At 47.9% G+C, this 26,915-nt stretch overlaps 1 protein-coding gene across 14 annotated transcripts; it reads left to right on the forward strand.

The window, feature by feature from the left end:
- The first annotated feature begins 4,774 nt into the window (after nt 1-4,774).
- Nucleotides 4,775-25,663, forward strand: EXOC7 (exocyst complex component 7). 14 transcript variants are annotated; one of them, XR_010467032.1, is made up of 22 exons: nt 4,775-5,004; nt 5,717-5,782; nt 6,901-7,085; nt 7,754-7,859; nt 8,369-8,591; nt 9,916-10,083; nt 11,091-11,102; nt 15,717-15,809; nt 16,805-16,873; nt 18,212-18,357; nt 18,671-18,823; nt 19,477-19,575; nt 20,136-20,198; nt 20,518-20,584; nt 21,275-21,313; nt 22,362-22,427; nt 23,155-23,275; nt 23,663-23,775; nt 24,065-24,128; nt 24,648-24,689; nt 24,865-24,998; nt 25,409-25,663. XR_010467032.1 is itself a non-coding variant. In XM_065034724.1 (22 exons), the coding sequence occupies exons 1-22, from the start codon at nt 4,945-4,947 to the stop codon at nt 25,509-25,511; spliced, it is 2,175 nt and encodes a 724-aa protein (XP_064890796.1). In that variant the 5' UTR covers nt 4,775-4,944; the 3' UTR covers nt 25,512-25,663. The 14 variants fall into 14 exon arrangements, 13 of the variants coding, with proteins under 13 accessions (XP_064890796.1, XP_064890798.1, XP_064890800.1 ...); XM_065034724.1 differs by having other exon boundaries at nt 23,680-23,775; XM_065034726.1 differs by lacking the exon at nt 21,275-21,313 and having other exon boundaries at nt 23,680-23,775.
- Nucleotides 25,664-26,915: the final 1,252 nt, after the last annotated feature.

Genomic DNA, 26,915 nt, shown 5'->3' on the forward strand with positions numbered 1-26,915 from the left:
CAACTTGGGGCAACACGGAAATAAGCCCCAAATATCCAGGGGTTACAGATGGAACTGGCCAGGCTGGGAGATGTGGGGGTGTGTGAGTGGATCCCCCCAGATGCAGGGGGGAGAAGAAAAAGTTTTTGAAGAAAATAGGAGAGTAGGAGAGTTCTTTCCTACATTCTTTCTTTCTTCCTTTCTTTCCTACTTTCTTTCTGTCTTACTTTATTTCTTTCTTTCTTTCTTTCCTACTTTCTTTCTTTCTTTCTTTCTTTCTTTCCTTCTTTCCTTCTTTCTTTCTTTCTTTCTTTCTTTCTTTCTTTCCTTCTTTCCTACTTTCTCTCTTTCTTTCTTTCTTTCTTTCTTTCTTTCTTTTTTAATTTCTTTCTTTCTTTCTTTCTTTCTTTCTTTCTTTCTTTCTCTCTGGGAGAGAAAACCACGTACTTTGAACCCTAGGTCTACACTACTAAGTTCTCTGAGGGGCACAGAGTGTTTCAGGAAAGGTTTATTTAACCATTTAGTGTTCCAATTTTGCTTACAATCTTGCTCCTACTTTGTCTCCTTAGATTTCACAACTGTTTACTTCCAAATCCACGCAGTCCAGCTCGATCGCTCCATCAAGGGCCTGAAAGACCATTTCTGTAAGAGCAGCTCCTCCTTGGGGGTGCCCTGCTTCCCTGCCATTCAGAACAAAAGGAAGGACACCCCCACCAAGAAGCCGATCAAGAGACCAGGTGAGTCCCTGCAAGGGGGATGTCTGTCCGGCTGCCCATGCGCAGTGTGTCCTGACGCTCCCAAGATGGCACCGTGGTGGTGACAGGGGCTGGAGGAGGGGGGGTCTCTGTCCTGTTCCCCCCATTCCAGCAGAGCACTAAGTAAATAGTGACGAGGGGAACCTCGTTAATCCTGGTCATTCATTTACAAAAAGCCATTTAAAGCTGGCTACACAGGCAGTTATCAGAGTCCAGGGGAGGTTTTCCCAGCGGGTCCTTAATTCCCTCTGCAAATAAAGCCGGAGGGAGGTAGAGCACAGCTTGTGTCTGTGATAGATGGGGCTCAGGAGGGACTTTTGGGACCAGCATTCCAGGGACCCCAATCCCCATAAGCCCCCTTCCCGCAAAGAGCAGGAAGTCATGGAGGGATCCCCTGTTAGGCAATTGCTTGGGTGCTGTTTCAGTACAATTTCTGCCATGCTGCATTCTTTCCTGGAGCAGCAGTGCCGCATGGGAAAGACTGGAAAGCTGCAGAAGCCCAAACACCAACCCCTGTCCCACACAGACCCGGTTTTCCAGGAGCACTGTGCATCCCTACGGCCCATGACGATGCTCTGTGCCCAGGTCAAAATCAAAGCGAAACCAGTGGGGCTTGGAGATGTGACCAGGGAGGCAAAGTACTCTGGTGGATTTGGTTCCTGGTCTCATTCCTTCAAGTTCACGGCACGGTAGCGCCTCGGTGCACCCTGTGCTGTCCTTGCATGCTGACTCCCTCTTTTGGGGACTCTCCCCTTTTATCCCCACCCGGAAGGGAAAGTTGGGGACTTCTCAGCAAGCTCAGAGTTCATGTTTTTTCTGGCTGAAGATTAACCGCCTTTTTCTATCCGGCTGACCCAAGGGGAGAGAGAATAGGCTGCAGCTGGGGAGGAGACGAGGGCAGTGCCACCAGCGACGGTGTTCCCACACGTTGTCACAGCCCGGGTCACGCCGCGGGGGCATGCAGCCCGGGACAGCCCCTCAGCCCATAATGAAAGTTTTGTAATTTTATGTTAATCCCGGCTCCTCCATACTCTTGATCTCTCTCCTCTCCCACATCAAATGCAAAGCCCCGTCAGAGCCTCCTGGTTGTATTAATCTTGTTTCGTCCTCGCCGCCTCACAGACGGCTCCCGCGGCGTGGGGAGCGCCGCTGCCCCGTCACATCCCTGCTGTCCCCTCCGTGCAGGAACAGGATTAACCCCACCAGTGGGAGGCAGGGACAGGCATAATTCATTTTTTGCAATAAAGTGACTATTTTTTAAGAAGGAACTGCTCCTGGGGTGAGCAGTACCGAACCACGATGTAGGGGACAGAAAGTCTCTGCTTTGAGAACTATTATTAATTGAATTCATCCGAATCTTGTCAAGATTACACCTTTTGTGCAAAGACCTCCACCACCACTAAGGCAGCCAGTTGAAACGTGGATTTGAAGGAAATCTGGGTCTTTTCTGTGACTTGGAGCCAAGCCCTGAGCAGGCAAGGCAGAGCCTCTCTCTGCCTCAGTTTCCCCACCTGCAAATCAGGTCAATTCTCTTTCCTGAAGCATTTTGGGTGACCAATGCCCTGAACACCTTGTCCCCAGAGAGAAGTGACTGTCACGTCCCTGCAAGCATGAGCCACTTCCTCATGCCTGTGGTGGCAAAAGCTCCCGTTGCTGAACAACAGGGCTACGATGTTGTTCAGATCCCACATCCAACACCCCAAAGGTGTCCAGCTCCAATCTGATCCCACATATTGAGTTTTGGAACACTAGATCCAGCTTTGCCTGGTAAAAGGGACTCATTAGTGCAGCAAAGCCCTGTCTGAGCATCGCACTGAGGATGCAATCCTTATTCAGCCACGTTGGCTGTGTTTTTCTCCAGTGCCCATGCTAACGGTGAGCGCATCCACCTGGATGAAAATCCTTTTTCCAAAGGAGAAAAAGGGGCTTTTTCTCCCTGTTCTGCCTCACGGAGGGAGAAGCAAAGTGCGACTCAGCATTCCTGCACGCTGCTGAGTCACCGCGTCCTCCTTTCATCCGCTGGCACAGAAAGCGGCTCCTTGGGGCCCGCGGGGACACTGACGCTGGCAGTTCACGGGGCGGGAAGAGCGGCACGGCCGCGGTGACCGGCGGGAACGCAGCAGGACCAGGATTGTCTTGAAATTGCTGTTCTACCGGCTGCACCCACTGCTGGACCAACAGCCAGTAGTGAGCTGCTGGGGTACTACAGCCTGGAGCTCCTGAGCGTGCTTTGCACCTTTTTGCCCTGTGTTTTAACACACGTTCAAGCTGCAGCGCTTCTACTCTTTCTTTTTCATTTTGCCAGAAATAACCCCGGCTGCTTTAAGTCTTTGCATTTGACCAGCAAGACAGTTTTTTTCCTGCTGCCCTGCTTTGCATCTCATGCTTGCACAGACTCTGTCAGTTTTTACATTATTTATTGGCAAACTGACTTTCTGAACATTTTTTTGCCCTTTATACTCCACCTGGCAGCTGGGACATTGGCTGGGTGCCTCTATCCCAGCTCCCTGCTTTGCTCTGAGGGCTGAGTCACCCCATGAGGGGCCGAGGAAGTTTTTTCACTGACTTTTCAGGAAATATAAAACACTATCCAGGGGAGCACACGCAATTGTTCCCCAGGCTCAGCAAGGGGAGATTTCCTTTTGGCTCTGGCTGCCCTTTGAATGAGGGGGTGAGTGTTAGCAGAAAGAGCATGGATTGCTATTAACAATAATAAGGTGGCTCTGCTGAACAGGATAAAAAACCCTTCCCAATCAGACCAGCCCAGTGGGGAAAAGCACAAGAAGCTCTGGGCGCTGACCCTGGAAAGGGATCTTCTCTTATACCCATGGGACAGTATTGTCTCTAGCAGATGTGCCCATAAAACACAGGCTGGCAGCCGCGGCCGGGCAATGTCACACACGGAAAACACAGCGCTCTGGCTATGCATCGCTGCAGCCAGAGCCCAGGCACGGCTGTTTGCTGCGTGATAAGGTGGATCATGAAACATGCTGAAGTTGTCAAACAAAAGAGGCCCTTTGGGGCTGTTTCAGCTCCTTTCCAGAGCCCAGGGTGGTTTGACAAGGGGAAGATAGATGGGAACGCGCCAGTCCCTTTGCACGGCAGGAGAGTTGCCTTGGAGCGGGACGAGGCGGCGGGAGGCTGGCACTGTTTGTGCTGATAAAAGCAGCTCCCTGCTCCGGGCTGGTTGTGGTTTATGGGGGTGTGGAGCCCCATAACTGTCCCAGTTTGTGATAAACTCAGCCATCCCCACTGCCGCTGCAGGAAGAAGAGAGTGGCTTCCTTTCAGTGCTTAAAAGGGGCCGATAAGAAAGATGGGGACAGACTTTCTAGTCTGTTGTGAAAGGACAAGGGGTGATGGTTTTAAACTAAAGGAAAGAGATTCAGGCCAGACATGAGGAAGAAATTGTTGCCCTGAGGGTGGTGAGAGCCTGGCCCAGGTTGGCCAGAGAGGTGGTGGATGAACCATCCCTGGAGACATCCCAGGCCAGGCTGGACGGGGCTCTGAGCAACCTGAGCTGGTGAAGATGTCCCTGCTCATGGCAAGGGGGCACTGGGGGAACTGGGAAGGTCCCTCCAACCCAAACTACTATGTGACTCTGTGATTCCCTGTGGTGTAGCCTTTCTTTCTGGAGAATGGATACAAAACAGAGGCACAGTGATTTGCGTTCCTGCAAATGCCTACATTTCCATAATTCACTTTCAAGTTTATTTAATTTCCTTGGGCCTAAAACCCTGTAATCTTCCTCCACACCCCGTTTCTCTTCCAAGGTGTGCACCCCAGCAGCTCAGCAGGGGGGAAAGCTGGGTGGCTTTGGACACCGCCTCAGGACAAGGGGGGACGTCGCTGACACTGGGGTTGGAGCGGTCGCTCTCGCCCAGGCCGTGCCGAGGATGCCGGGCTTGGGGAGCCCGCCCTCCCCTGAGGAAAAGGAGCTGCCACACTGGAACCCGCCACAGAACCCCAACATGGCCGCCGCCACAACCGCTGTGCCCGCACGTCTCTCCCGGGGGCCAGCAGCGCATGCGCCGCCCGGCCCGTGCCCGCCCGGCCCCTACTAAGCGGAGGCCGCTCCCTGAATGGCCGCTGGTCCAGCTGCGCGTGCGCGGTGTGTCCCGCCGCTCCCAAGATGGCGCCGCGGCGGTGACGGGAGGCGGTGTTCGCAGCGGGACTGAGCGGCGGAGCGCGGTCCCGGCGCCCTGCGGCAGGATGATCCCCACCGAAGAGGTGTCGGCCCGCAGGAGGGAGATCGAGGGAAAGCTCAAGCAGGTGTGGCTGGGCTGGGAACCCACTGCAGGCACGGTCGGGGCCCGCAAGCCCAACTCGTTGCCTGGGAGACGGGTCCGGGAGCTGCTGTCCCCACCGGCCCCGGGAGCGGCCCGGGGTGCTCTGCGGGCCTGGTCACCCCGCTCCGGGTCTGGCAGCACCCCTGGGTACCTTTCAGACCGTAGGGCCCTGGTTTTCAGGGTCAAGGGGTGTCTCTGTTCTCTATTTCCCCTTCTGTGGCCTGATGGCTTCTGGGGGTTCCCATGAGCAGCAGGCTGCTGTTCCCCCTCCATCTCCAGGCTTTGGTGACTTAAAAACAGGCCTTGGTGGTCACTTTGTGTTGGCCACTTGAGTTCACAGCTATTGGTGGGATGGTGCTTGTGTGACGCTTGTGTTATGGCAGGGAAACATGGTCTGAGCCGGTGTGTCCTTGTGGTAAAAGTGCTAATATTATACTGTGCTGTGAGTTGAGTGTGCTAAGGCTCATGGGCTTGGGGTACCAGAGTAATCCATAAAAACCTCAGTCATTGCATTATGTACCTCTCACCTTGGGCCAATTGCTATGATTTCTGCTAAGAGGTGGCTTATTAAAATGTGGCCTCAGCATCAGAGCAAACGTGGTTTGCTGCAGTGTTTAGCGGGACATGTAAAAATGTTTAGTGCCTTAAATGCTTACTCTTCAGAATTGCAGTCTATGTTTTCATCCTACTGGCAGGAAGAAGAAACTCTGTCCTTTATCAAAGAGAGCCTTGAGAAGAGTGACCAGCTTACAAAGAACATGGTAAGGTGGTCCTTGAAGTTCAGCCTAATGTTGGGCCTGGGTTTACTCTTTTGTTTTTTTGTTTGTTTGGTTGGTTTTTTTTTAGGAAAATCTGTTTTCAAGGCTGTCATTGTGCCCATCTGAGGAATGCAGATTAATGAACCGCTTGCTCTGCATCTGTGTTTTACATTTCAGTGACTGGGCAAAGTAGAAAAGTTTAGTACTAAAACATTCATCAGTTGTCTTGCGGGGGAGTGTGGGCTCAAATGAGCTGTTGGGCTCATCTCATTGTCTCTTTACAGCCTGTCCTCTCTCTTGGGAAGAGGCATTAATAGACCCCAGACTAGTTTGTGCAACAGCATCAAGTTGTTGCTTCATGAAGTTAGGCCTCATTTGGAGTTTTATTTTGGGAGTGTTCTGTTTAAGAGGTAGAAAGTAATTATTGTGCTCTAATTGCTTGTAAGCCCTCAGCTGGTGTACTGTGTCCAGTCTCGGGCTCAGTGCTTTAAGAATGTCATAGACACCCCTGAGAAGCATGGAAAATATGAGGGTGAGTCTTGAAAGAATTTCATTTTCGCCTAGAAGAGATGACATTAAAGTGCCCTTTATGAGCTTACTAAGATTTTTCTACCTTTCAGAAGCGATGTGACAGTCTCTTTTAATGACTAAATGTCTATGATGGAAATGAAGGTTCACACTAAACAGGTCCTGTGCCTTCATGTTGTGCATCTCATGTGGGTCTTGGTGATATGGAGGAAGGTGGCTGCTGGTTTATGCTTTTGTGGCTCGTTTTATCTGGGGCATCTCCAGGCAGTTCCTGTGGATTTGTTTTTTTGCTGTCGAATAACATTTTGGTCCTCCTTAGTGCTGCTTGGAACATTATCCTCACACTTTAGAAACCTTTAGTTCAACCTTGGCTTACCTCTGTGTGGCAGGTGGTCTGTTTTGTGATTATTAATAGAAATTAGGACATAGAGGGATTAAACAGCCCACCTAAGGAGTCATGGCAAATTGGTAGCAGAGTCCAAAATGAGAAGCTGGGACCTGAAGGTCCCTGACTGCCCTGCTCTAACTGCTCCCCTACTGCATGGATCCATGTGGAAGGATGTCCTCACATCTATTTCTCTCTTGGTGTGTAGGTTTCTATCCTCTCCTCCTTTGAAAGTCGTTTGATGAAGCTGGAGAACTCCATCATCCCTGTCCACAAACAGACGGAGAACCTGCAGCGCTTGCAGGAGAATGTGGAGAAGACCTTGTCCTGCTTGGATCATGTCATCAGTTACTACCATGTGGCTAAGGACACAGAGAAGATCATAAAGGAAGGGTGAGTTGAACAGCTGGATCTTGCTGGGGAGCTTCATCCTGTTGGTCTTTGGGACAGAGGCAGGGGAGCTGACACCACATGCTCATCATAATGTTCCTTGTACCCTTCCCACCATCGCTCCACAGTAAAGCTCCTGACTTGACCTTCAGCAACCCCCAGAGGGCCAAGTTTTCTCGAACTCTGCACTGGCATCTCTTCCATGTTTTGTAGGCATGCTGCCATATGAATCTCATGAGCGCTGGTGGCTTCTTTTCTTTCCTTTACGCTTTTCCCACAGGTTTTTCCTGCCCTGTTGATGTTGCTGCATCCAGGATGAATCGGAACTGTTCTGGAACCCCTTTTAGTCTGTGGGAGGGTGTTGGGACGGCTGTTGTCTGGGGTGGGATGTGCAGCTTCCTCTGCCTTCCAATTAGGGGCTGACTGGGAGAGGAATGCAAGGCTGGTAGTTGTGTGCTGCTCAATCCCTGGTACTTCTGCACCTGCTGTGTGGACTGGGTGTTCTGCTGTGGCACTGAGTGAAGGCAAAAGGGAGTCCCATGATCCCTTCCTAGTTGAAGAAAAGGGAACTGCAATTTTATTCGCTATTTTTACCCTGAGCTCGGTCTGGTGTTTTCTTGGTACCTTCTTTCTTCTTGGGGCACTAATTTTATTTTTTGTTTTATTTTCAGCCCCACTGGGAGGCTGGAGGAATACTTGAATTGCATGGACAAAATCCAGAAGGCGGTAGAATACTTCCAGGACAATAGTCCGGACAGCCCAGAGTTAAACCGTGTGGTAGGTCGTGGGTCTGGAACCTGGCGTGGGTGAGACAGGGACAGACACAGCCCTGCTGCTTCTTCTCTGGCAGCTGCTTGCTGCCTGCTTAAAAAGGTGTGTGGGCACAGCTGAAGAAACAATTGTTTTGGCTTCTGTTTAAGTCTACACTCGGCAGCATTTCTGCTCATGGTGTTTTGCTCTCTTTATGCACTGCACTCCTGAAAGCATATCTTGCACGTGTGGTGGAGCTGATTTAATGTCCTCCTGATTAGCTCTTGTCAACCCTTCAACTGCTTGAGCAGAGTGGGAGATGTGTTTAAATCCCACTTGAAAACTGAGCAACTCCCAAGCTTTTTTTTATTTAATTCACTTTAAATGTCTCTTAGTTACAAGCTTTGCTGGAGCTTGAAGCACAAACCACTTGACAGTGGTTAGAAACACTTCAGAAAATATGTTCTTGTGCAGAAATACTCATGGGTGATTACAGAAGCCCTGTGCTCCTCTGTCCTCCTTCTGTTTTGTGCCAGAAATCCCTCTTTGAGAGGGGCAAGGAGTCTCTGGAGTCCGAGTTTCGCAGCTTGATGACACGACACACCAAGCCAGTCCCACCCATTCTCATCCTGGACCTGATCAGCGGGGACGATGAAATGGAGACACAGGAGGAGATGTCTCTGGAGCATCTCCCAGAGAGTGTCCTGCACGACGTCATCCGCATTTCTGGCTGGCTGGTGGAAAACGGCAGGAATCAAGGTTTGTAGTGCTGCATGTTGTTCCATTGACATTTTATATTAGGTGAGCACTCTCCAACCACGGCTTGTGTGTGGTTGAGAGCAAAAGCAGGGTGTTGGGGGTTGTGTAGCACTGCACAGCTTGGCTTGTAGATCACACTCCTTCCTCCGTGAAGCCCCTGCTCAGGTGCTGCTGTGACTAATAAACCTTTAGTAGTGCTGCTGTTGGTAGCTACCAGCACTAGCAAAACTAGGGACTGCCTTAGTGGCTCCTTTCAGGTGACTAGTTCAGTCTCCTTTCAATCACCTTGAGATCCTGTTTTTTTTTGTTTTGGTTTGTTTTTTCAGCGTTTGTAGTAAGACTCAAGTGTAGTTTTTCAGTTGAATAAAATGATCTGCTGCTGGATATGTTGAGAGCAAAAGCTGTGTAAACAAAGCACAAATTAACTTAATGCGTAGTCTGTCCTGTAGCAGAAATCCATTTAACTTGCATCTCTAATGCCTTCTGATGGAGCTGCAACTATCTAGTGCTCAGGTATTATAAACGTGCAAGCCACAGGTCGCTTATTCCTTTTTGGGCACTATTTATGAACACAACTTTTTGCATTAAATGTGACCAAGGGTGTGGGGAAAGCAGCACAGAAGACTTTCTTCAGTCAGTACGTGTCTCTACTTCTCTGCAGCATCAAAATCTGCATATAGCTTTATGCTCTCTGTAACTTCTATTAACTCTATATAACCCTTAACTTTTCCTTTGGGAGTGAATGACTTTGTGGACTTGTTACAGGAATCCTGTACTTTCACATACACCTCCTGGAATCATCCCCGACCTCAACGATTGGCTTCTGAGTGGGGATTACTGTGCTTAGCAAGCACGACGAACATCTTTGAAAGCTCCTTAAGAATTTTGCCATGATCAAAGGCAGCTCAAGCTTATATAGCGTATTTTGTTTAGCCAGTTTTATTTGCTTTCAAATGATGGACACCTCATTTACTTCCTGAGTGCCCTGAATCCAGAGAAGTGTGTAAAGTATCTCATGAAGAAACTGAGCGCTTGAATTGTTAAACGTCTCCCGTCAGTTCTACAACTGATGTGCTCTTGGTAGTGGTGCACAGACTTAATTTAATCCCCTTCATGGGAAGGATGGGATGAATACTGCAAGGGAAGGAAGAAAAAGTTTTTGGAGAAAAATAGGAGAGGCTCTGGGAGAGAAAACCACTTACTTTGAGCCCTAGGTCTGCACTACTAATTCCCCTTAGGGGCACAGAGTGTTTCAGGAAAGGTTTATTTAACCATTTAGTGTTCCAGTTTTGCTTACAATTTTGCTTTTTAATTGTCTCCTTAGATTTCATGACTGTTTACTTCCAAATCCGCTCGGTCCAGCTCGACCGCTCCATCAAGGGACTGAAAGACCATTTCCGTAAGAGCAGCTCCTCCTCGGGGGTGCCCTATTCCCCTGCCATTCAGAACAAAAGGAAGGACACCCCCACCAAGAAGCCGATCAAGAGACCAGGTGAGTCCCTGCAAGGGGGATCTCTGTCTTGTCCGTCCGCTTGTCTGGGTATTGAATGTGTATCTGCAGGCCTTCTCGCTGCCGAGGTAGCCTCTGTGTCTAAAATGTGCTTTTAGGACAGGAGTAGGGGTGTTATTTCAGAGATAAGCACCTCTTCTCTGCCCTGAATTCAGCAATGAGAGTACAGACATTTTCTGTCTCCCCTTGTCAAGTCATCAGGTCTATTCTTTGGGTTATGTAAAGGGAGGAGAGGGGTCTTGTGTACAGGGAGAGAAAAGGCTGTTGCCTTAACAAAGGAGGGAAGTAAAAAGAGACCTGAGAGGGCTGTAAAAGGATATGATCTGAGAACACCTGTCCTCAGCCTTGGAATATGGAATATAGCCTGTGCCACAGCAAGATCAAACTCATATCTGATAAAACACATCACTTTAATAATTGGTTATGAATAAATTCTTGTGCTAGGAAATAAACTCATCAAGGGCTGAGATGGGGACTAGGTAGATGCCTTCAGAAATAACAACTGAAATTTTCTGAATTTTGGAAGGACTGTTAAAGCTGTTGCCTTGATCTACCTCTTGAAGAGTCATGGATGTGACTGGTGGTTTATTCCACCTCTCCTCATAATGGAGTTTTGCTGCAATTTTTGTAGCTGTTGAGGCCGGTTACTCCAGTGTACCAAGCGCAGAACTAGAGTTCCCGTCTCTGAAATGTGCCATCTAGTGGGAGCACAGCAATATTGTACCTCTGTGTGTCATAGCACGCTGTTGTCTCCTCTGTAATAATGATGGAAGTCAGAAAAGTTTGTATTTCTGTGTGTTTGCCTTGCACATACTCTCCTACCTCAGTATTTTTTGTGTGTGTGTTGTCCAAATATTCTTAACTGGGTTCAGGAGAATAGTAAGAAATGTGGGTAGGGGTAGGGAACGGATGGGATGGGCAAAGGGAGGAAAGTAAATACCCATTTTAATTCTGTTGTGTTTATTTTTATAACCCTGATGTGAATGCAGTCCTCATCCCAGGTAATGTGTGTCTATGTGTGCGTGTGCTGGCCCTGGTGCTTGCTCTCTCTCTTCAATTCTGTGTGTGGAGAGGCTTTGCTGGGCCTCTTCTTGCTAAAGCAGAGGGTGTGCCTGGGATATTTGGAGAGGGAGAACTGCCTGGAGAAGTCTGTGACATCCAGAGATCACCCCTCTGTTTTTTTAAAATCAATCTGTGCCATTGCTGCTGTGCCCTGGAGCTGTTCCTGAGAGCTGATACACAAAGTGGGTTTTCCCCTGACAAGAAGATGTCTCACCTCACACTTGGCTTTCCTTTGGAGTTTGGCAGGTAGTTACTTGCATAATAATTTGTCTCCAGTGTTGGGAGACATGTAAGGACAATATCCTTCTGCAGAGGAGAACTAGCTATGCTGCATATGGCGGAAAAACAGTGTTTAAAATTGCTCCTAAGCATGATGGCAGTCACTTGTGTTCAGCTCCTGAACAGTGACTTCTGCCCAAGAGCATGATTACAATAGCTAAAAATTACTTATTTTAATTTTTCTCTACTGGAAAGATGCCAGGTGGGGATCTGTAGCTGAGCCATGAGCAACTCAGGTTGTGGATGCTTCAAATCTGGTCCACAGTTTCCAGGTATCGCCTGATGCTGAAAAGATCCCCAGGTTTTGGTTGCTGTGAAGTCCGCATGGTTGGCAAATGTTTCTGAGCAGCCTGGCAAATGGAAACATCTTCCCTGTGCTGTAAGGAACTACTCAGGGATGAAGGTACATTTAAAAAACATCTCTAGGATTTTTTTTTACTTTGTCTCAGATCTTGGATGCTCACATAGAGAGTAGAGAAAGGAGCCCTCAAGCATTTGTTCCTTACAAATGAGGATCCTACAAAATGGATGCATTTGAGCATCCAAAATTACTTGTCACAGTGAATGTCTCTCCTGTAGATTTGCCAGAAGATTTTTGCCTCTTTTTGTCCAGTTCAGCTGGAGTTTGAGCGATGGGCCAGGTAGAAGCACAGAGCACAGTCTGAATGCACTTAGAGCTGACGGTGTCTGAAGGAAAGAGCGTTTCAAATCATCTATTCGGGTATTGTTAATCTCAAGAAAAAATAGTGGCTAATTTGTCTCCAGTCTTCTGTGAACAAGTACAGAGAACCAGACTGTAGCTCTTTAAGAATGGGGGTGATTAAACCTCATACACTGGCCATCTCTTTGGCTACTAGATTGTACTAAAGTGAAATTAAATATGGGAAAAATAGTCTTTGAGCAGAGATTCACTGTTTTTTCTGCAGTTCTATCAGCTTTCAAGGACAGCTCATGAAGTGGAGGTCTAACACCTTCTGACACAGTAGCAATATTCATCTCAGTGTTTAATTCCCCAATTTTAGCCTTTGTTCAATTATGGACAAAGATTTATATATTTTTTTCTTCTTCTGTGCTATTGCTTTGGTAAGTAAAGTCCAGTCCAACCAAAGGTGTTTCAGACCTGGCGTTTTCTTATTGTTCCAATAACTGAGTTGATTTCCTTAGTCCTTAAGGAAGAATATCCCAGCGCACACCCCAATGCACACTTTAACCTGTTGCAAGGAGTAAATAACAAACTAAATCTGATGTGCTATGACCTGTTTACCCACAAAGTAGAGAGCAAGAGAGGCTATAGCTAAAAGGAAGGTGAGGCATTAGGAACAGGGTAACAAGGCAGAAAAACCCCCCTCTCTCCTGGTGCTCTATTGGATTTTGGAGAACATACTATCAATACATGTCTGTGTATTGTTTCAGAGGGTCTTTATCTCTTCATTATTGTTTCATTTGTTGGTGTACTCTGTATCATCTCATGTTGTTACAACATGCAGTTGAAAGTCTGGTTGCTGGAGATGCAGAGTTGCCTTCTCTTAACTGCAACTTGCCAAGTCATGTTGTACTGATGAAGTGGGCTTTTTTTTTTCCTAGTAGTTTTCTGTTTGAAATGGCAGCAGTCTGTCTCAGAAGGCAAGTGTATTCAGGTTCCCAAATCAGCTTGCTGCAAACAAATGCACATAAAATATTAAGGTAGTCGCTTCTTTGTGATGCCTGTAGACCCAGTGCACTTTTGTTGGCTTGAGAGCAGCAGGTATCTCAGAAGCTCTGCATTGCTGGGGAGGACAGGGCTGGAAGATGCTGGTGGGGCACCCAGTCTGGCTGCCTACAAGCGAAAGCCAGGGAGTTTTAGCCAGTTTTGTATGGACTCCAGCAGCTGGTGCTTCAGAAAAGAGGATGCATTGCCCTTCTCCGTGGTTAGAAAACTCTCAATGGAATAGACAAACAGGAGCACAACGTAGACTTGGAAGACTGTGCCTCATACATGCCCAAAAGCTACTTAATTTAATAACTGGGCCACAGGAGCAAAAGTTTCAGGTGATTTTTGACTTTGAGGGGGGTTTGGAGGTTCTTTTCAAGCCCTTTTCCAGTTTACCTAGCCCCGAGGTGCTACCTGAAGGCAGGCTGTGGAGTCTGTGTGTGGCGGGATAAAGAGCCTGTTCCTGCTTCCCACTTCCCATATTGATCACTGCCTGGCTTGGATGTGATGATTTCATTAGTAGCTGAAATGCCATCCCATTTGGTTTGTGAGCTGCCTAACAGGGGAAAACAATCATGGAACAAAAGCATTTGGCTTCCACTGGAATCCATTAAAGCCTAATTGCAATGCTAAGTAGGGGGGATACAGCAGCACTGGAGTGATGCCTGTGAAGCTCAGTGTGTGTCAGTGTAAACACGGGTAATTGTGCTTACGCAAATAAAATGCAGCAGAGGTGGTTTTTGCTCTCATCTGAGCAGCAGCTGTCAGGGTGGGCTGTGGAGACACACACCACATACCTGTGAAGTGAGATTCTATTGACAGCAGCAGCAGTTTGACTGTCTGCTTGGTTTTCACACCCATTTACCCTCTTTATTTTTTCTTTTTTCTTCCCCTGGATGCTTGAAAGCAAGTGGGAAAGATGAAAGAACTAGTAGAACAGTACCTGGGTTGAGCTGCTCTGCAGCAGCTGGGCCATGGTAAGAGCAGGAAAAGCAAGCTCAGTGCATCTCTAGAACTTGCTATACCCTGCCTGCTCAGAGGAACTTACTATTGTGCCCAAACTCTTAAGATTTCTGAAAGTAGCTAATGATAAAGTGGAAGTGTGAAGAGCATTGGGAAGCCTGGAAGTGGCAGAGCCCTCTCATTTGATCATGTGGCAAAAGCTACAATCAGTGCAGCAAGGGTGTTTAGTCTTGGTAATTCAGTGGGAACTTTGCTCTCCTTGTTTTTCCCCGTTAGAGATGCCCTGTCTGGGGGATGTGAAGTCTCATTCCCCCTGCTGTATATCGCTTTACAGGATGAAGCCATCCTGCACCCTGGGGTGCTGTTCCACAGCAGTGTGTGGGTTTCCCACCAGGGTCACAGTCCTTAGCATTTGGGCAGCCCACACTCATTTCCAGGCTGTGCTGTGGCTCACAGTCACTGGTAGAAATAGAGATTTTCTATGTGCTTGAAGTATTTATTACTTTAAAGCAAAAGAACAATTCTTAATTTTGGCAGCAGCATTTTTATTTCTCAGATCCCTCTTCATTTACTGGTTTCATCTGTGTCTCCTGTAGAAACTCTTTCTACCTTCCCAAAACTTTGTTCCCTGTTGCGCAGGCAACTGCAAAATTCTGCTGTGAGAGGGTGTCCATGTGATTGTGATAATTGTAGCTTGTTGCATGACGACTAACCTTTTAATGTGGAAACAGTGCTTAGTCTCCAGTTGTCACATTAACGCATTGTTTTGTGCTTTCTAGCTGTATATCCAGCATTGGCTTTTGTTCCCTTCTGTCTGTTTTTTTGTGTGTTAAGTATAAATCTTTTAACCCAGTGTTATTTTTTTTTCCATGGTTTTAATTGATTTGCAGTTTCTTAGAAGAGTAATGTCTTGGGGATTAGGGTGACTTAATACAAGTTAGGCATGGGTGGGCAGCATCTATTATTCTATGATTGCTGTGATGGGAATTGCTGCTGTGATTGCTCTCTCGAGCCCAGAGGTTGTCACCCTTTTATTGCTTCCTGTAATGCCAGAGATCAGTCCTTGGCTTGGCTGTGGGGCTTCTGATGGGTCTATATTGAGCATGCTCAGAAAGTACCCCTGGGAAGGGCACCTTTTTCTGCTGCGATTGTGGCTCTGGGGAGCAGGGAGTGTGCTGCTGGACAGAAGTTGTCTGTACTGCAAAGCCCTGCTCCCGCAGCTGAGGGACACAGCAAACCTGGATGCTTGGATGCGGAGCACCAGTTTAAATAAAACCCTTACAGGGGAGGGTGCTTTGTTGCTTCCCTCCTCTGATTGTGTTTTCTCACCCAGCCATCCCACCTCACCAAGCTGATTTGAGCACTCTCTGATTCTGTAACCCTGGCTGGAATTCCTGCCTTCCCCCCACCAAAGCAGGGAAACAGTCTGGAAATGCCCTTGTATCCACACACCTGGACATGAGTTTGGGGTTCATGTTCCTGCACTGAGCATGCTCATGGGTGCCCAGCATCCTCTTGCTGGGCCCAGGTGGCTTGCTGGTGGAGGGTTGGTGTTCTGGGTTTGTTTTCTTTCACTCATTTTCTAGGTCTTCTTGTCTCTTCTCTCTGGCTCTGGTGACAGGCACGATCCGTAAGGCTCAGAACCTTCTGAAACAGTACTCTCAGCATGGTCTAGATGGGAAAAAGGGGGCCTCTAACCTCATTCCTATGGAAGGTAATCACAGCTCTAGCTACTTCACCCTTGAGTTTCTCTGTGTATCAGCCTTGCTTTTCCAGGTGGGACTTCCATTAGCCTAGTGCTTGGTGGACAGCAATGGACAGGTACAGCTATCCTTGGGGAACCAAGGAGATGCTGGAGGGCCAAATTGCTTCTCTGAATTTCATGTCTGAATATCAAAGTCCCCATAAACATGAGTACAGGTGGAGGGCAATGTTACTTTCAAGCAGCTGACCCACCGTAGCCACCTGGCTAATGGAAGCTCTGCTCTGATGACATCTGCTTGTGGTGTTTCTGTTCTCTTTTCTTTTTGCCTGGACTTGGAGATACTCAGTTTCCTGGTGACCTTTCCAAACCTGATGCTGAAGTGTCAGACCACAGCTAGCTCAGTGCATCGTGCCAGAACATTTTCTCCATGGAGACCTACATAAATGGTCATCTTCCATAATCTGCTCTCCTCTGCTCATAGAGGTTGTACCAGATAAGGGAGAAGAGGTCACTTGCTTCAAAGCATCTGTAAGACCTTTCTGTCTCCTGCTATGTAGGCTTCCAAAGCAGATCTCTTCAGCACCTGCATTGTAATCTACTAAATCCCAGATGGTGACTAAATCACTCATTTTGGGGCAAAAAAAATTCTCAGTGCTGAGCAGGAGATGGACTTTGAGTTTGGATTCGTAATGGCTCTGTGTACAAATTGGACTTTGGTACCTGCTATCCCATTCAGAACTTATGGCAAGAGGATTCAAGGGACTCCTGTGGCCCAACAAATGACTTAACTTGCACTTCTCATCAGGTTTCAAAGGGTTGCTATTGCTACAGAGCCCGACAAAGGGATTTGGTCAGGTAGCATTCCTGGGACTGTCTAGGGAAAAAAGTGTCCATCAGGTCAAATAAGCCAAGCTTGAAGCAGCTTCCAGCCAGTGTGAGCATCCATGCTATAACAGCCCTGGATAAATTGCGCCTTCTGTTTGTGCCGGCTGACATCTCACTAGGTCATGAGCATGACTTACGAGTTAAACACCTTTGCGATACCTTGAGCGACAAGCATGGGCCGGCCGCGGGTAAGTACCATGTTGTCACTTCATAACAAGCTGGCTAACATCCCTTCTTTTCAGCATGTGTCACAGTAGTTTTGTAGCCAGCGGCTGTTCATCTGCATGGGCAGTCCTGGAGCATTGGCCTTCTCTGGCTATGAAGCTCTGGCTCTTCTCAGTAGAATTCACTTCTACTAATCACACGCACCCCAAGCCCTCAAACAGGGAACCCCAACTTTGTCCAAGCAATGACTGGTGGCCACCTTGCTGAAGGACACTTCCCTATAGGAAGCTACTGGCTTGTTTGGTGCTGAAGCGAAGCAGACAGGGAATGGATCACGCACAGCATGTGATACAGTGGGTCACTGTCCACCATAGGCAGTCTGTAAAACCATGTCACGTTTGTCCCCCTGCTGACTATAACCTTTAAAAGATCAACCTGAGTGGGGACCTGTCAGTGTAGGAAAGAACTGGTTCTTTCTCCATCCAAAGATGCAGCTGTTTCTGGGAGGAGGGAAGCAGCAGCAGCCTGTGTCTTAGAGCAGGTCTGTGTGTAATCTTGCTGTTTTGTAGTAGTTACTATAGGGATCTGAGTAATGCAGGATGGTGTGAATCTGTTTGTGTCTGTCCCGCTGACACATCCCGCTGGTGGTTGGCATGACTTGCTGTGGGCCCTTGTGTCACACCAGCACTTCTCACGCCTACCACGTAGGTTCTTTGCTGGATCTTTGAGATATTTGTACGCTACAACCCCAGTATTTGCATTTAGATGCAGCGTTGTGTGGCAGATAGCTCACCTAGCTGTGGTGATATTCCTGCTTTGCAGGATTTCAGTGTTCATCTACTTGGGTTTTATCTTTTGTTTCTGCCTGTGGGAAGACACTGCCTACGAGGACAGCCTTGATTTCCCAGAAAGATTGATGCAAAATGGATGTTCTTCATCTGCATGGCAGATGGAGATAAGGAATTCTAAAAATACAAGCAGAGATGTTGAATAATTCACCTCAGACCTTCCTGAGTTTAGTACTCTGTGTTCAAGCCCTTGATTAAATTTAGCCTGTATCCCAGAAGAGCTCCAAACTTGCCTTCTGTCAGGAGGCTGGAAAGAGCTGAAAGAGCCCATTTCCTGAGCTGCAGTTGACGTTCCCTCCTGCAGGGTATGCAGAGCTTCCCATGCACAAACCCAGGGGAAAGGTTTGGTGAGAAGATGACTCTTGTTCTCACACAAGGATGGGTGTAAAGCCAGAATCACCTTTTCCAGAGGAACCTTGTGCTCCTTGTGTAAACCAAGGCCTTAGAGTGGACGGAGCTGCTGGAAGCTCAGTGTGAATTTTATTCTCTCTCAAAGCCATCTTGCCCTTACAGGGAGGGATGACGTCTTCGACATTGAGATCGATGCGTACATTCACTGCGTTAGTGCCTTTGTCAAACTGGCCCAGAGCGAATACCAGCTCCTGACAGAAATCGTCCCAGAACACCACCAGAAGAAGACCTTTGATTCTCTCATCCAGGTCAGTTGAGCCTCTCTGCTTGGCTTCTTTTGTAAAAGGTATGCACAAGGTCTTTTTCCCTTCCTCTTCATTGTGAGGATGTGGATTCCACCACCTGCTGTGGGTGCCCAAGCATACCACCAGTGCTAGGACTTTCCTCCAGGGAACAGGGGCCTGCACAGGCCCTGAAGAACATTTGCTCAGTCTCTCACTGGGTAACACAAATGACCCATCACCTAAATTAGCATAATTAACTGGTGTCCTGCATTGAGCCCCTTGTGCTGCTTGGGCAAAAGCTGTCCTGCTTCCTTCTGACTCTCTGGCTTTGTTGCAGGAGTCATTAGATAACTTGATCATGGAGGGTGACAACATTGTCTCAGCTGCCCGAAAAGCCATCATCCGACACGACTATTCGGCTGTGCTCACTATCTTCCCCATCCTTAAACATCTCAAGCAGATGAAGCCAGAATTTGACCAGGTCTTGCAGGTAAGCGTTATGGGACTGGAGAGGGTTCTGTGGCTTGGGTTGTCTGGAGAACTTTTTGAAAGGAATGATCACAGTGTCTTTGAAGAAAGATGTGTAGCTTCTGCCCTCCAGCATGGGCTGGAAGTGACAGAAATGCAGCTTGCTCCTTTCAGTGGTGATGAACCAGCAACTTGGCATCTCAAGCAGTTCTTTTCAGTTCAAGACGTGACCTGGTGATGGACCATCTACATTAATCTGTTGTATACGTGGTGTTTCATCCCTGTTGAGCTTAGTTTAGACTCTGCTTGCTGAATTCTGGAAGATGGGCTGCTCTGAGGACAGCCTGCTTAGACCATGCCACAAGGTTCTCCAGGTATCAAATATGGCCTTTCCATCTGCTTCCAGCTGGTGACTTTGATGCACCAACCTCCTGTATCAGGTACTGCATTAGAGGAAATATTCTGGTAACTGTTAGGGTCACAACATCTTTTCATCCTGACTGGCTGAGGAATGCAGAATTTCACACGTTGTAGATGGTGTTTTAAATATTTTCCTGGCACATGGAGAACTGAGAATGAGATGCTGGGCTAGAGGATCAGGGAAGGTAGGTGCTGAATGGAAGTTCAGATACTGTTTGTTTTCCCTCTCTGATCTCTGATATGGGACTATTCCAGGGAACTGCAGCAGGCACTAAGAACAAGCTGCCGGGGCTGATCACTTCCATGGAGACCACCGGTGCGAAGGCCCTGGAAGAGTTTGCAGACAACATTAAGGTAGGATTCTCCTCAGTGGTCTCTCTTAGCAAGAGCAGCAGGCTTGGCAGAGGGGTTTGCTGAGCAGCACCCCAAATTTAGTGTTCTGCTTTCCACAAGGCCACATAGTTTCTGACTGTAAAGCAGGCCTGTGCTTGCTGCATCACTTTGCTGCAAATACCAAATGCCTGGTGCTGATTTCAAATACAGGAGACCTCTGCCTAAGACCTTTAATGGGCATGCTACAAATAAATTGCCATGAGCTTCCAGGCCTCTGCAGATACCAAGTCAATCTCAGAATTTAATCCTATTTAAAAAGGAAGAAAAATTGCTGGCTTCAAAAATTTTGGAGGACTCAAGTTAAACTGTGAATGCACTGCCTGGTAGGTGAGCTGAGCATTTGATGCTCACACGCTGAACTACCATTCTGAGTGCCAGGAGATGGCACTGCGAGCACTGGGTCTGAGTATGTTGAGAGAGGATGATAGACAAGCCTACAGCTCACTTGCAGCAGCAGTTGTCTTGTAGATGACTTTAATTTTCTTACATGCTTACCTTATGTCTCTCTCTTCCCTTCTTAGAATGATCCGGACAAGGAATATAATATGCCAAAAGATGGGACAGTTCATGAACTCACCAGTAATGTATGTGATGAAGAGTTGAACCATCCTTTGTGAAAAACAACTTCTGAAATGGTTTTAGAAAGAGCAGTAGGGAAATGTCTTAAGTTAAGCTGTCTTAGTTTTGGAAGGGCAATTAACTGGCTTCCATGGAGAGATTAGCTAGTTACCCTTGCTAAGCCATGATGTGACTGTGTGTAAAACCCAGCAACCCAAAGGAGTGTAGTGGTTTGTTTCTAGAAGGCTCTTAAGTGTGGAGGAACAAGTGGTCCTTCATGATCCTTAATACCGGAGATAGGAGAAGCAATGTTGGTTACTCATAACCTCCCTCCCTTGCTTCCAGGCCATCCTTTTCCTACAGCAATTGTTGGATTTTCAGGAGACAGCAGGTGCCATGCTGGCATCGCAAGGTACATATGTGCATGGGGTTTGCTTGGGCATGCGGTTCCTTCCCCAAATTGTCTGGATGTCTCCCCTAAAAAGATCAAACCTCCACATGCACTATGAGCTTGTTCTTCTCCTGTCCTTCACCCTGTGGTTTGTCTTGTCCTCTGATTTGCCATGACCACGTAGTTGGTTATCTGGAGAACTCCAGGGGATGCAGAGAGTTTCCACATTCGCCTTCCCACACTTGCTCCTACCACATACCCTTGGGATGGTGTTTATTGCTCATGGACTTTGTGGTATCAGGAGAGGAGAATGCCTTGGTCATTGAGCTTTAGATCTGTCACTGGGCTGGTCCCCTGTGACTGTACTGGAGTGAGGGTGGCTGGTCCAGCTGAGTCAGCTTTAGTTTAGGCTGTGCTGCCCTTCTCTGCCACATCTTCTGGTCAGAATATAACAGCAGCAGCAATAATCTGCTCAGCATCTAGCTGTGCTCAAGCTGGGACTCTGGTTAGACTCTGCCTCTCCTCTGTGATCTCCAGCTCCGTTTGTGGCCTTGAAGGGACTCCTGCCTGCTCTCCTGTGTAGCTGTGGCTGCTCTGTGTTAATATCTGCTTTGTTCTCAAAGGGATGGTGGTCTCTAACCTGTCTTTTTGCACTTTGCATTTCTTTTTCTCTTTCCTCCCTCCCCTTTTCTCTCTGCCTAATCTTTGTAGTTCTTGGGGACACATACAATATTCCTTTAGATCACAGAGGTAAGCAGACTTACCCACATGTACCTGGTCATATTGCCTTGGACTCTGGTGATGTATGTTAATTCTTTATCCTCCAGGAGTGGTAAATAAGTTAACACACAATTGAAAAGGAAAAAAGGGGAGGGCAAGTAACTCTTGCCAGTGGGTTGGAGAGAATAGGGAGGGCTTGTCACCAGCAGACAGTGAGGGATGTCACATGAGCTGGAACAGGCTAAAGCCGTGGCGCTGAATCTCTTTGGCACGGACGGCAAATTGGCCCAGCTGGTGTCATGCTTCATCCCGTGTGCGCTCTGCTCCTCATTGTCCAGCTCCCAGCAACAGGAGCCTCGAGGCCTTTCCCATGGGGTGCTTCTGAACTCGGACCACCCGAGCTAGGACCGACTGCCAAACTCTCTGGTGCGGGGAGGAGGAGGTAGCCACCCACGTGTCCTGTGGGACCCATGCCCACAAGCCCTTGAGGTCAGAAAGCCGTCTCTTAGACATAGACAGAGGAACATGTGCCAGCCCGGAGTCGTTGCTTACACAGGCAGGCTCCCAAGCTGGCACAGTCCCTCGTACAGAGCAAAGCAGGCCCTCGCAGCAACCATGGGGATGGCTGAAACTTCCCAGAGCCCTTCTCCTTGTTTCAGTTCCTGTTGTGTGCCTGCTGTTAACAGCTCTGGCTTCTTTGTTCTCTGATCGCAAATTTCTAGCGTTACAAAGCCTTTTTGGGTGGTGGGAGAAAGGACGTGGAAGATGTGTTTAATGACTCTATTCCTGATCGAGGCTCTATCCTCTAAGCACTAGGAAGAAAAGGAGAGATTTCTGCGGGGGTGCTCAGCACTTGTTGCAGATACAAGGGCTGAGGGGTGCAGAACTCTTCCACACTCACCCTGGATAAGCCACTGACAATTGGCACTGAAGCCAGGAGCTAATTTCTCTGTCTATGGGAGCTCTGCGCTAATTCCATAGCAACAGGGATGAGGCTTGTTTGAATAGAGGCAGGCTGACCACACATACCCCCCTTCCTTGTGGCATGTTAACTGGCCTAAGGCTCTTTTCTTTTCAGAGACCAGCTCTTCAGCTAGCAGTTACAGCTCAGAGTTCAGCAGGCGGCTGCTGAGCACCTACATCTGTGAGTATTCACACCAACCCGTTGCTGCTCTGTGCCTGTCCTTCACTTGGCTCATTCTTGAGTGAAGAGCACAGGCTGCGTTTCTTATGCCATGTGATCTTTCTGTGTTTGAGCTGGAGTCTGATGGGAGGGATAGATAAAGTATCAAAGTGAGAGTTTAAGGCTGTTACAGCTGGACAGGACAGAACACAGTGCAGCAGCTCACTGTGCTGCAGAGCGGTTGTCATCAGTTGTCTCAAACCGTTCTGACCTGGTGCTTTGCACCTCCAGCCCCACAGAAGCTCTGAGCTGCCAAAGGGGCTCTAAAAATCTTGCATTTTATAGTGAGATAGCAAGATGAGTTCACAGTGCTTCCTTGTACAGGTACAGTGAGAATCAGGTCCATCAGATTCTTTGGAATCTGAGCCTGTTTCATGGTCAGGCTGAGTCTGATCGCCCATGCTGGTCCTGGGACTTGTTCTGAACACAGAAGGCAACGGTATTGCCGCTTACAACAAAGGTGTTGGTTCACACTGGGGATTTTGGTGACTTCCTGATAAAAGATTTGCCTAAGGCTCTTAGAGTTGTTAAGTATATGTGATTGCACCCTTGTCTGTATGTGCCGTTGGGGCTGTGCTGTTCACTTTGCTGTGGGCCCACAGCAACAGTACAGAGCACTCGGTTTGGATTGTCAGTAACAAGAAGTTTCAGTGCAAAACTTTTAGTCCTCTCTTTCTCCCTGTTTTAGGCAAAGTGCTGGGCAACTTGCAGCTTAACCTTCTTAGTAAATCCAAGGTTTATGAAGACCCAGCTTTGAGTGCCATTTTCCTGCACAACAACTACAACTACATTCTGAAATCTCTGGAAAAGTAAGTGTGTATCCAGGTAGATATCCCTGAAGTGTAGGCTGGTTTTGGAGCAGGGCTCTGTATTGATTGCATTTGCTTGCTGACCTGTCTCATCTCTGCTCTGTCTTCCACTCTTGAAACTGCCCATTTGAAACCTTTGCACCATTATAAACATTGCATTGCACAAGAGTGGAAGATAAAGCATCAGAGATGGCCTTAGGTTTCAGAGAATCCTTTCATCTTGGGAGGACTGAGGGCATGGCAATGGAAAGTAAATTGGAGTAGCTTTTGTCTCCCAATTTATGCATTTCAAGGTCCTGTTTATTGGAAATATCTCCTTGTTAGGGGTTTGAAATGTTACCATCCTCCTAGCAGCCCTGAGAGCAGATGGCTCATGTGCTTCTGCAGGTTTTCTGTTCTTTCAGGTCTGAGTTGATCCAGTTGGTAGCTGTGACACAGAAGACAGCTGAGAGGTCTTACCGGGAGCTCATCGAACAGCAGATCCAGACCTACCAGCGCAGGTCAGGCGATGTCCTCTGCTCTTCCTTATTTATGTCCGTTTGAAAGCTCCTTGGGAGCTGCTGCTGCTGGAGCAGTGGGAGAGATTAGCCTAAACCAGAACCTTGTCTAAAACCAAAGCCAAGTATTTTGGTTTCCAAGCAGTTAATTTAACTTGTGAAGGGGTCACTGTTGAAAGTTTTGGGGTGTGCATTTTCTGGGGTGGCCCTTGGGTTATGGATGAAGACATAGATGTTCTGGTGAGACGTAACTCTTTCTCTTTGCCTCTTTCCTATCTCATTTCAAATGCAGTTGGTTGAAGGTCACAGAGTACATCTCAGAGAGAAACCTGCCTGTCTTTCAGCCAGGAGTGAAGGTGAGAGGATGGACAAGGATGGCTTTGAGATTATAGAGATTGCTGGAAACATCTTGTCCTTTGTCATATTCAAAAATTCCCAGAAACCTTCTTTATATCTTGTGCCAATATTGCTCTGCGGGGTGAATACTGTGCCTGGGACAAGATGAAGAGCAGCACTGCCTCCTAACTTCCCCTGCCCCAGATTCATACAAGTCTTTTCATCTCTGCCTCTAATCTTATATTGTTCACCTGGGCAGATGCTTCTATTTTGGATTTGCAGAGACCTTCCCTTAGAAAGGGCTAGAAGCATAACAAAGTCTATTTTTAGGTCTGTTCCGGCTGTAAATTTGCCCTTGTTAAATCTACCTCAGATGAAAGCCAATTGCTGAATGCGGAGTGTGCTGCTTGCTGCAGCTTTCTTTCCCTACTTTAAGAGAGGGGATTTAAGCTAAGTAGGTAGGATGGGGAGCTGTGGGCAAACACTGTTTGAAATATGTTTCTGGACATGATATAAAATTCTTTTCTTCCTTTTTGCAGCTCAAGGATAAGGAGAGGCAGATGATAAAGGAGCGCTTTAAGGTAAGGAGGTGTTAAATGAAGTAAAAAGCATCCCCTTGTTCATTGGGACAGGCAGACCAAGGATCTGCTTAAGGAGGGGATCTGTCTGTTGCTCATCAGCAGTGGAGGACATCAGATTCATTAAAAAACTGTGAGATTGCAGACAGGACACTCACTGAGTTTTACTTTGGGACAGGGTTTTAATGATGGGCTGGAGGAGCTGTGCAAGATCCAGAAGGCCTGGGCAATCCCAGACGTGGAGCAACGGGACAAAATCCGCCGGGCACAGAAACACATTGTGAAAGAGACCTATGGTGCCTTCTTGAACAGGTGATGGCTTCTTCCAGTGTTGTCCTCTTTTATTTGGATTTACTGAGGTCTTTGGACCCTGGAGTAGCCCAAGCTGAGGTGTTTCTCTGCTGTCCTGCCTTAGCTTCTCAGCCTGGCACACTAAAACATCCCCAAGCTGAACTGTACTAGTTGTGAATGTCTGCTGTCATCCTGATTCCTTGGTCAGGGTGAGTGCAGATGTTCTAGCTAGCACAAAACTCTGAGCCACCCTGGGCTGTTCATGCAAACCTCAGGAGACCAGCTGTAACCAGGTCACTTGCTCCCAACAAGACACCCTGTCAGATTCAAGTGGGACGTGCTGGAGTGGAGCCGATTTGTGGCAGAGGAGGAGACAGTGGATCTCTTGGCATTCCAGTCATTTGTCACCTGGATGTTGTCTTCCTTTGCAGATACGGCAACGTGCCCTTCACCAAGAACCCCGAGAAGTACATCAAATACCAGGTCGACCAGGTGGGGGAGATGATCGAGAAGCTGTTTGACACGTCAGCATAAATCTCCAGCTGTCATGTATTCTGCAGCTGCCAAGTACACGTCTGCACTCCATCAGCAACCTTTGGGACTCCCTTCTCTTCTCCCTTGCCCCATTGTGGTGGGCAGGGTGTTATACTTGTATTTATCAGATTTATAAACCTGTGGAAACACTACCCTCATGTCTTTGCCTGCTTCTGTGGATCTAGAGCAAAGTCTCTAGATGGCCACTGTGCTGCTGTGTGGGACCTTGTGTTTGTGCGTCTTCAGGCCTGGGTATAAATGTTCATGCTCTGCACAGCAGACATGGTGTGTGAAAAAAAACACCTGAGAACCTGGTGTGTACTGTTCTTGTGTGTAGAACAGGAGGCTGTAAGTTCCACATGGTGCTGCCTGTGCTTCCATAATGGGTTTTGGGAATCTCAATTCTGTAGGATCCCAAAGAATTTTGCCATTGTTACTCTTAATTATTTCAGTGATAGGATGAGATGTGGATTCTGGGGTATGGTGGTGCCTGGACGTGGTGGTGCCCACCAGGCCTGCAGTCTAGTTATATACAGGGGATGTTTTACCCCAAAGCTTCAGAAATGTCTCGTGGCGGTTCCTTGTCCTCTGTGAGGCCACGATAGGAACATCGTGGCAGCTTGGACTGGTGACAGCTGTGAAACCAGAGGGAGCTCCATGGTGTCCTGGGTGGTTACTGCTCTCTTGACCAGAGGCAGATTATGTGTGGAAGTGTTTCCATACCCATTTCTGCAGAGCACCTTCTGCCTATCCCTGTTTTAGTTTGTTTCCCGTCTTTTAAATCTGATGCATCTCTTCCCTGCAAGCAGCCAAGTCCAATCCCTTCATTTAACCCATGTGCATCACATGAGAAACAAGTGCAGCTCTCCTGCGTGTCTTGGAGTCTGGGATGTCTTTGCACCAAGGCCTTTCAGAACTTTGAAGCACATACGTGTTTCTGTGGTCTCTGGCCAGGCACCTCCTCCTCCAACCTTGCTTGTTCCTGCTGCTTGCTCTATTAATGGGATCTTGGCCATTATTTGTGCAAGGGAACACCTGAAATACAGGGTTTCCATAGAGCCAGGAGTGCTCACAATAGCTGCTGCTTTGCAATTTGGAGCAAATCCATTATTCACCTAAGCCCACGTTTACATGAGTGAGTGTAATTAACCCAGCAGTGGAAGAGCTGCAGTGGTTGTGTTGCTGTTCAGGGCGCTGCAGACAGACAAGGCTGACATGGGCATGGACAGTGGAGTGAGAACAAACAGCAGAAAGGTGGAGAGCTGTGTTTTAACCCTTCTGCTGTTGAGCATCCACCAACACCAACTCTGCCTCTTTTCCTAGCAGGGGAGGCTGCTCCGTGTGGTGAATGTTGCAGCGGTGAGGGGGGCTGTTCTGTGGGGACATCAGGGCTGCACATCCTGG

Source organism: Columba livia, chromosome 18 (genome assembly GCF_036013475.1).
Source record: "Columba livia isolate bColLiv1 breed racing homer chromosome 18, bColLiv1.pat.W.v2, whole genome shotgun sequence".
Classification (NCBI taxonomy): domain Eukaryota; kingdom Metazoa; phylum Chordata; class Aves; order Columbiformes; family Columbidae; genus Columba; species Columba livia.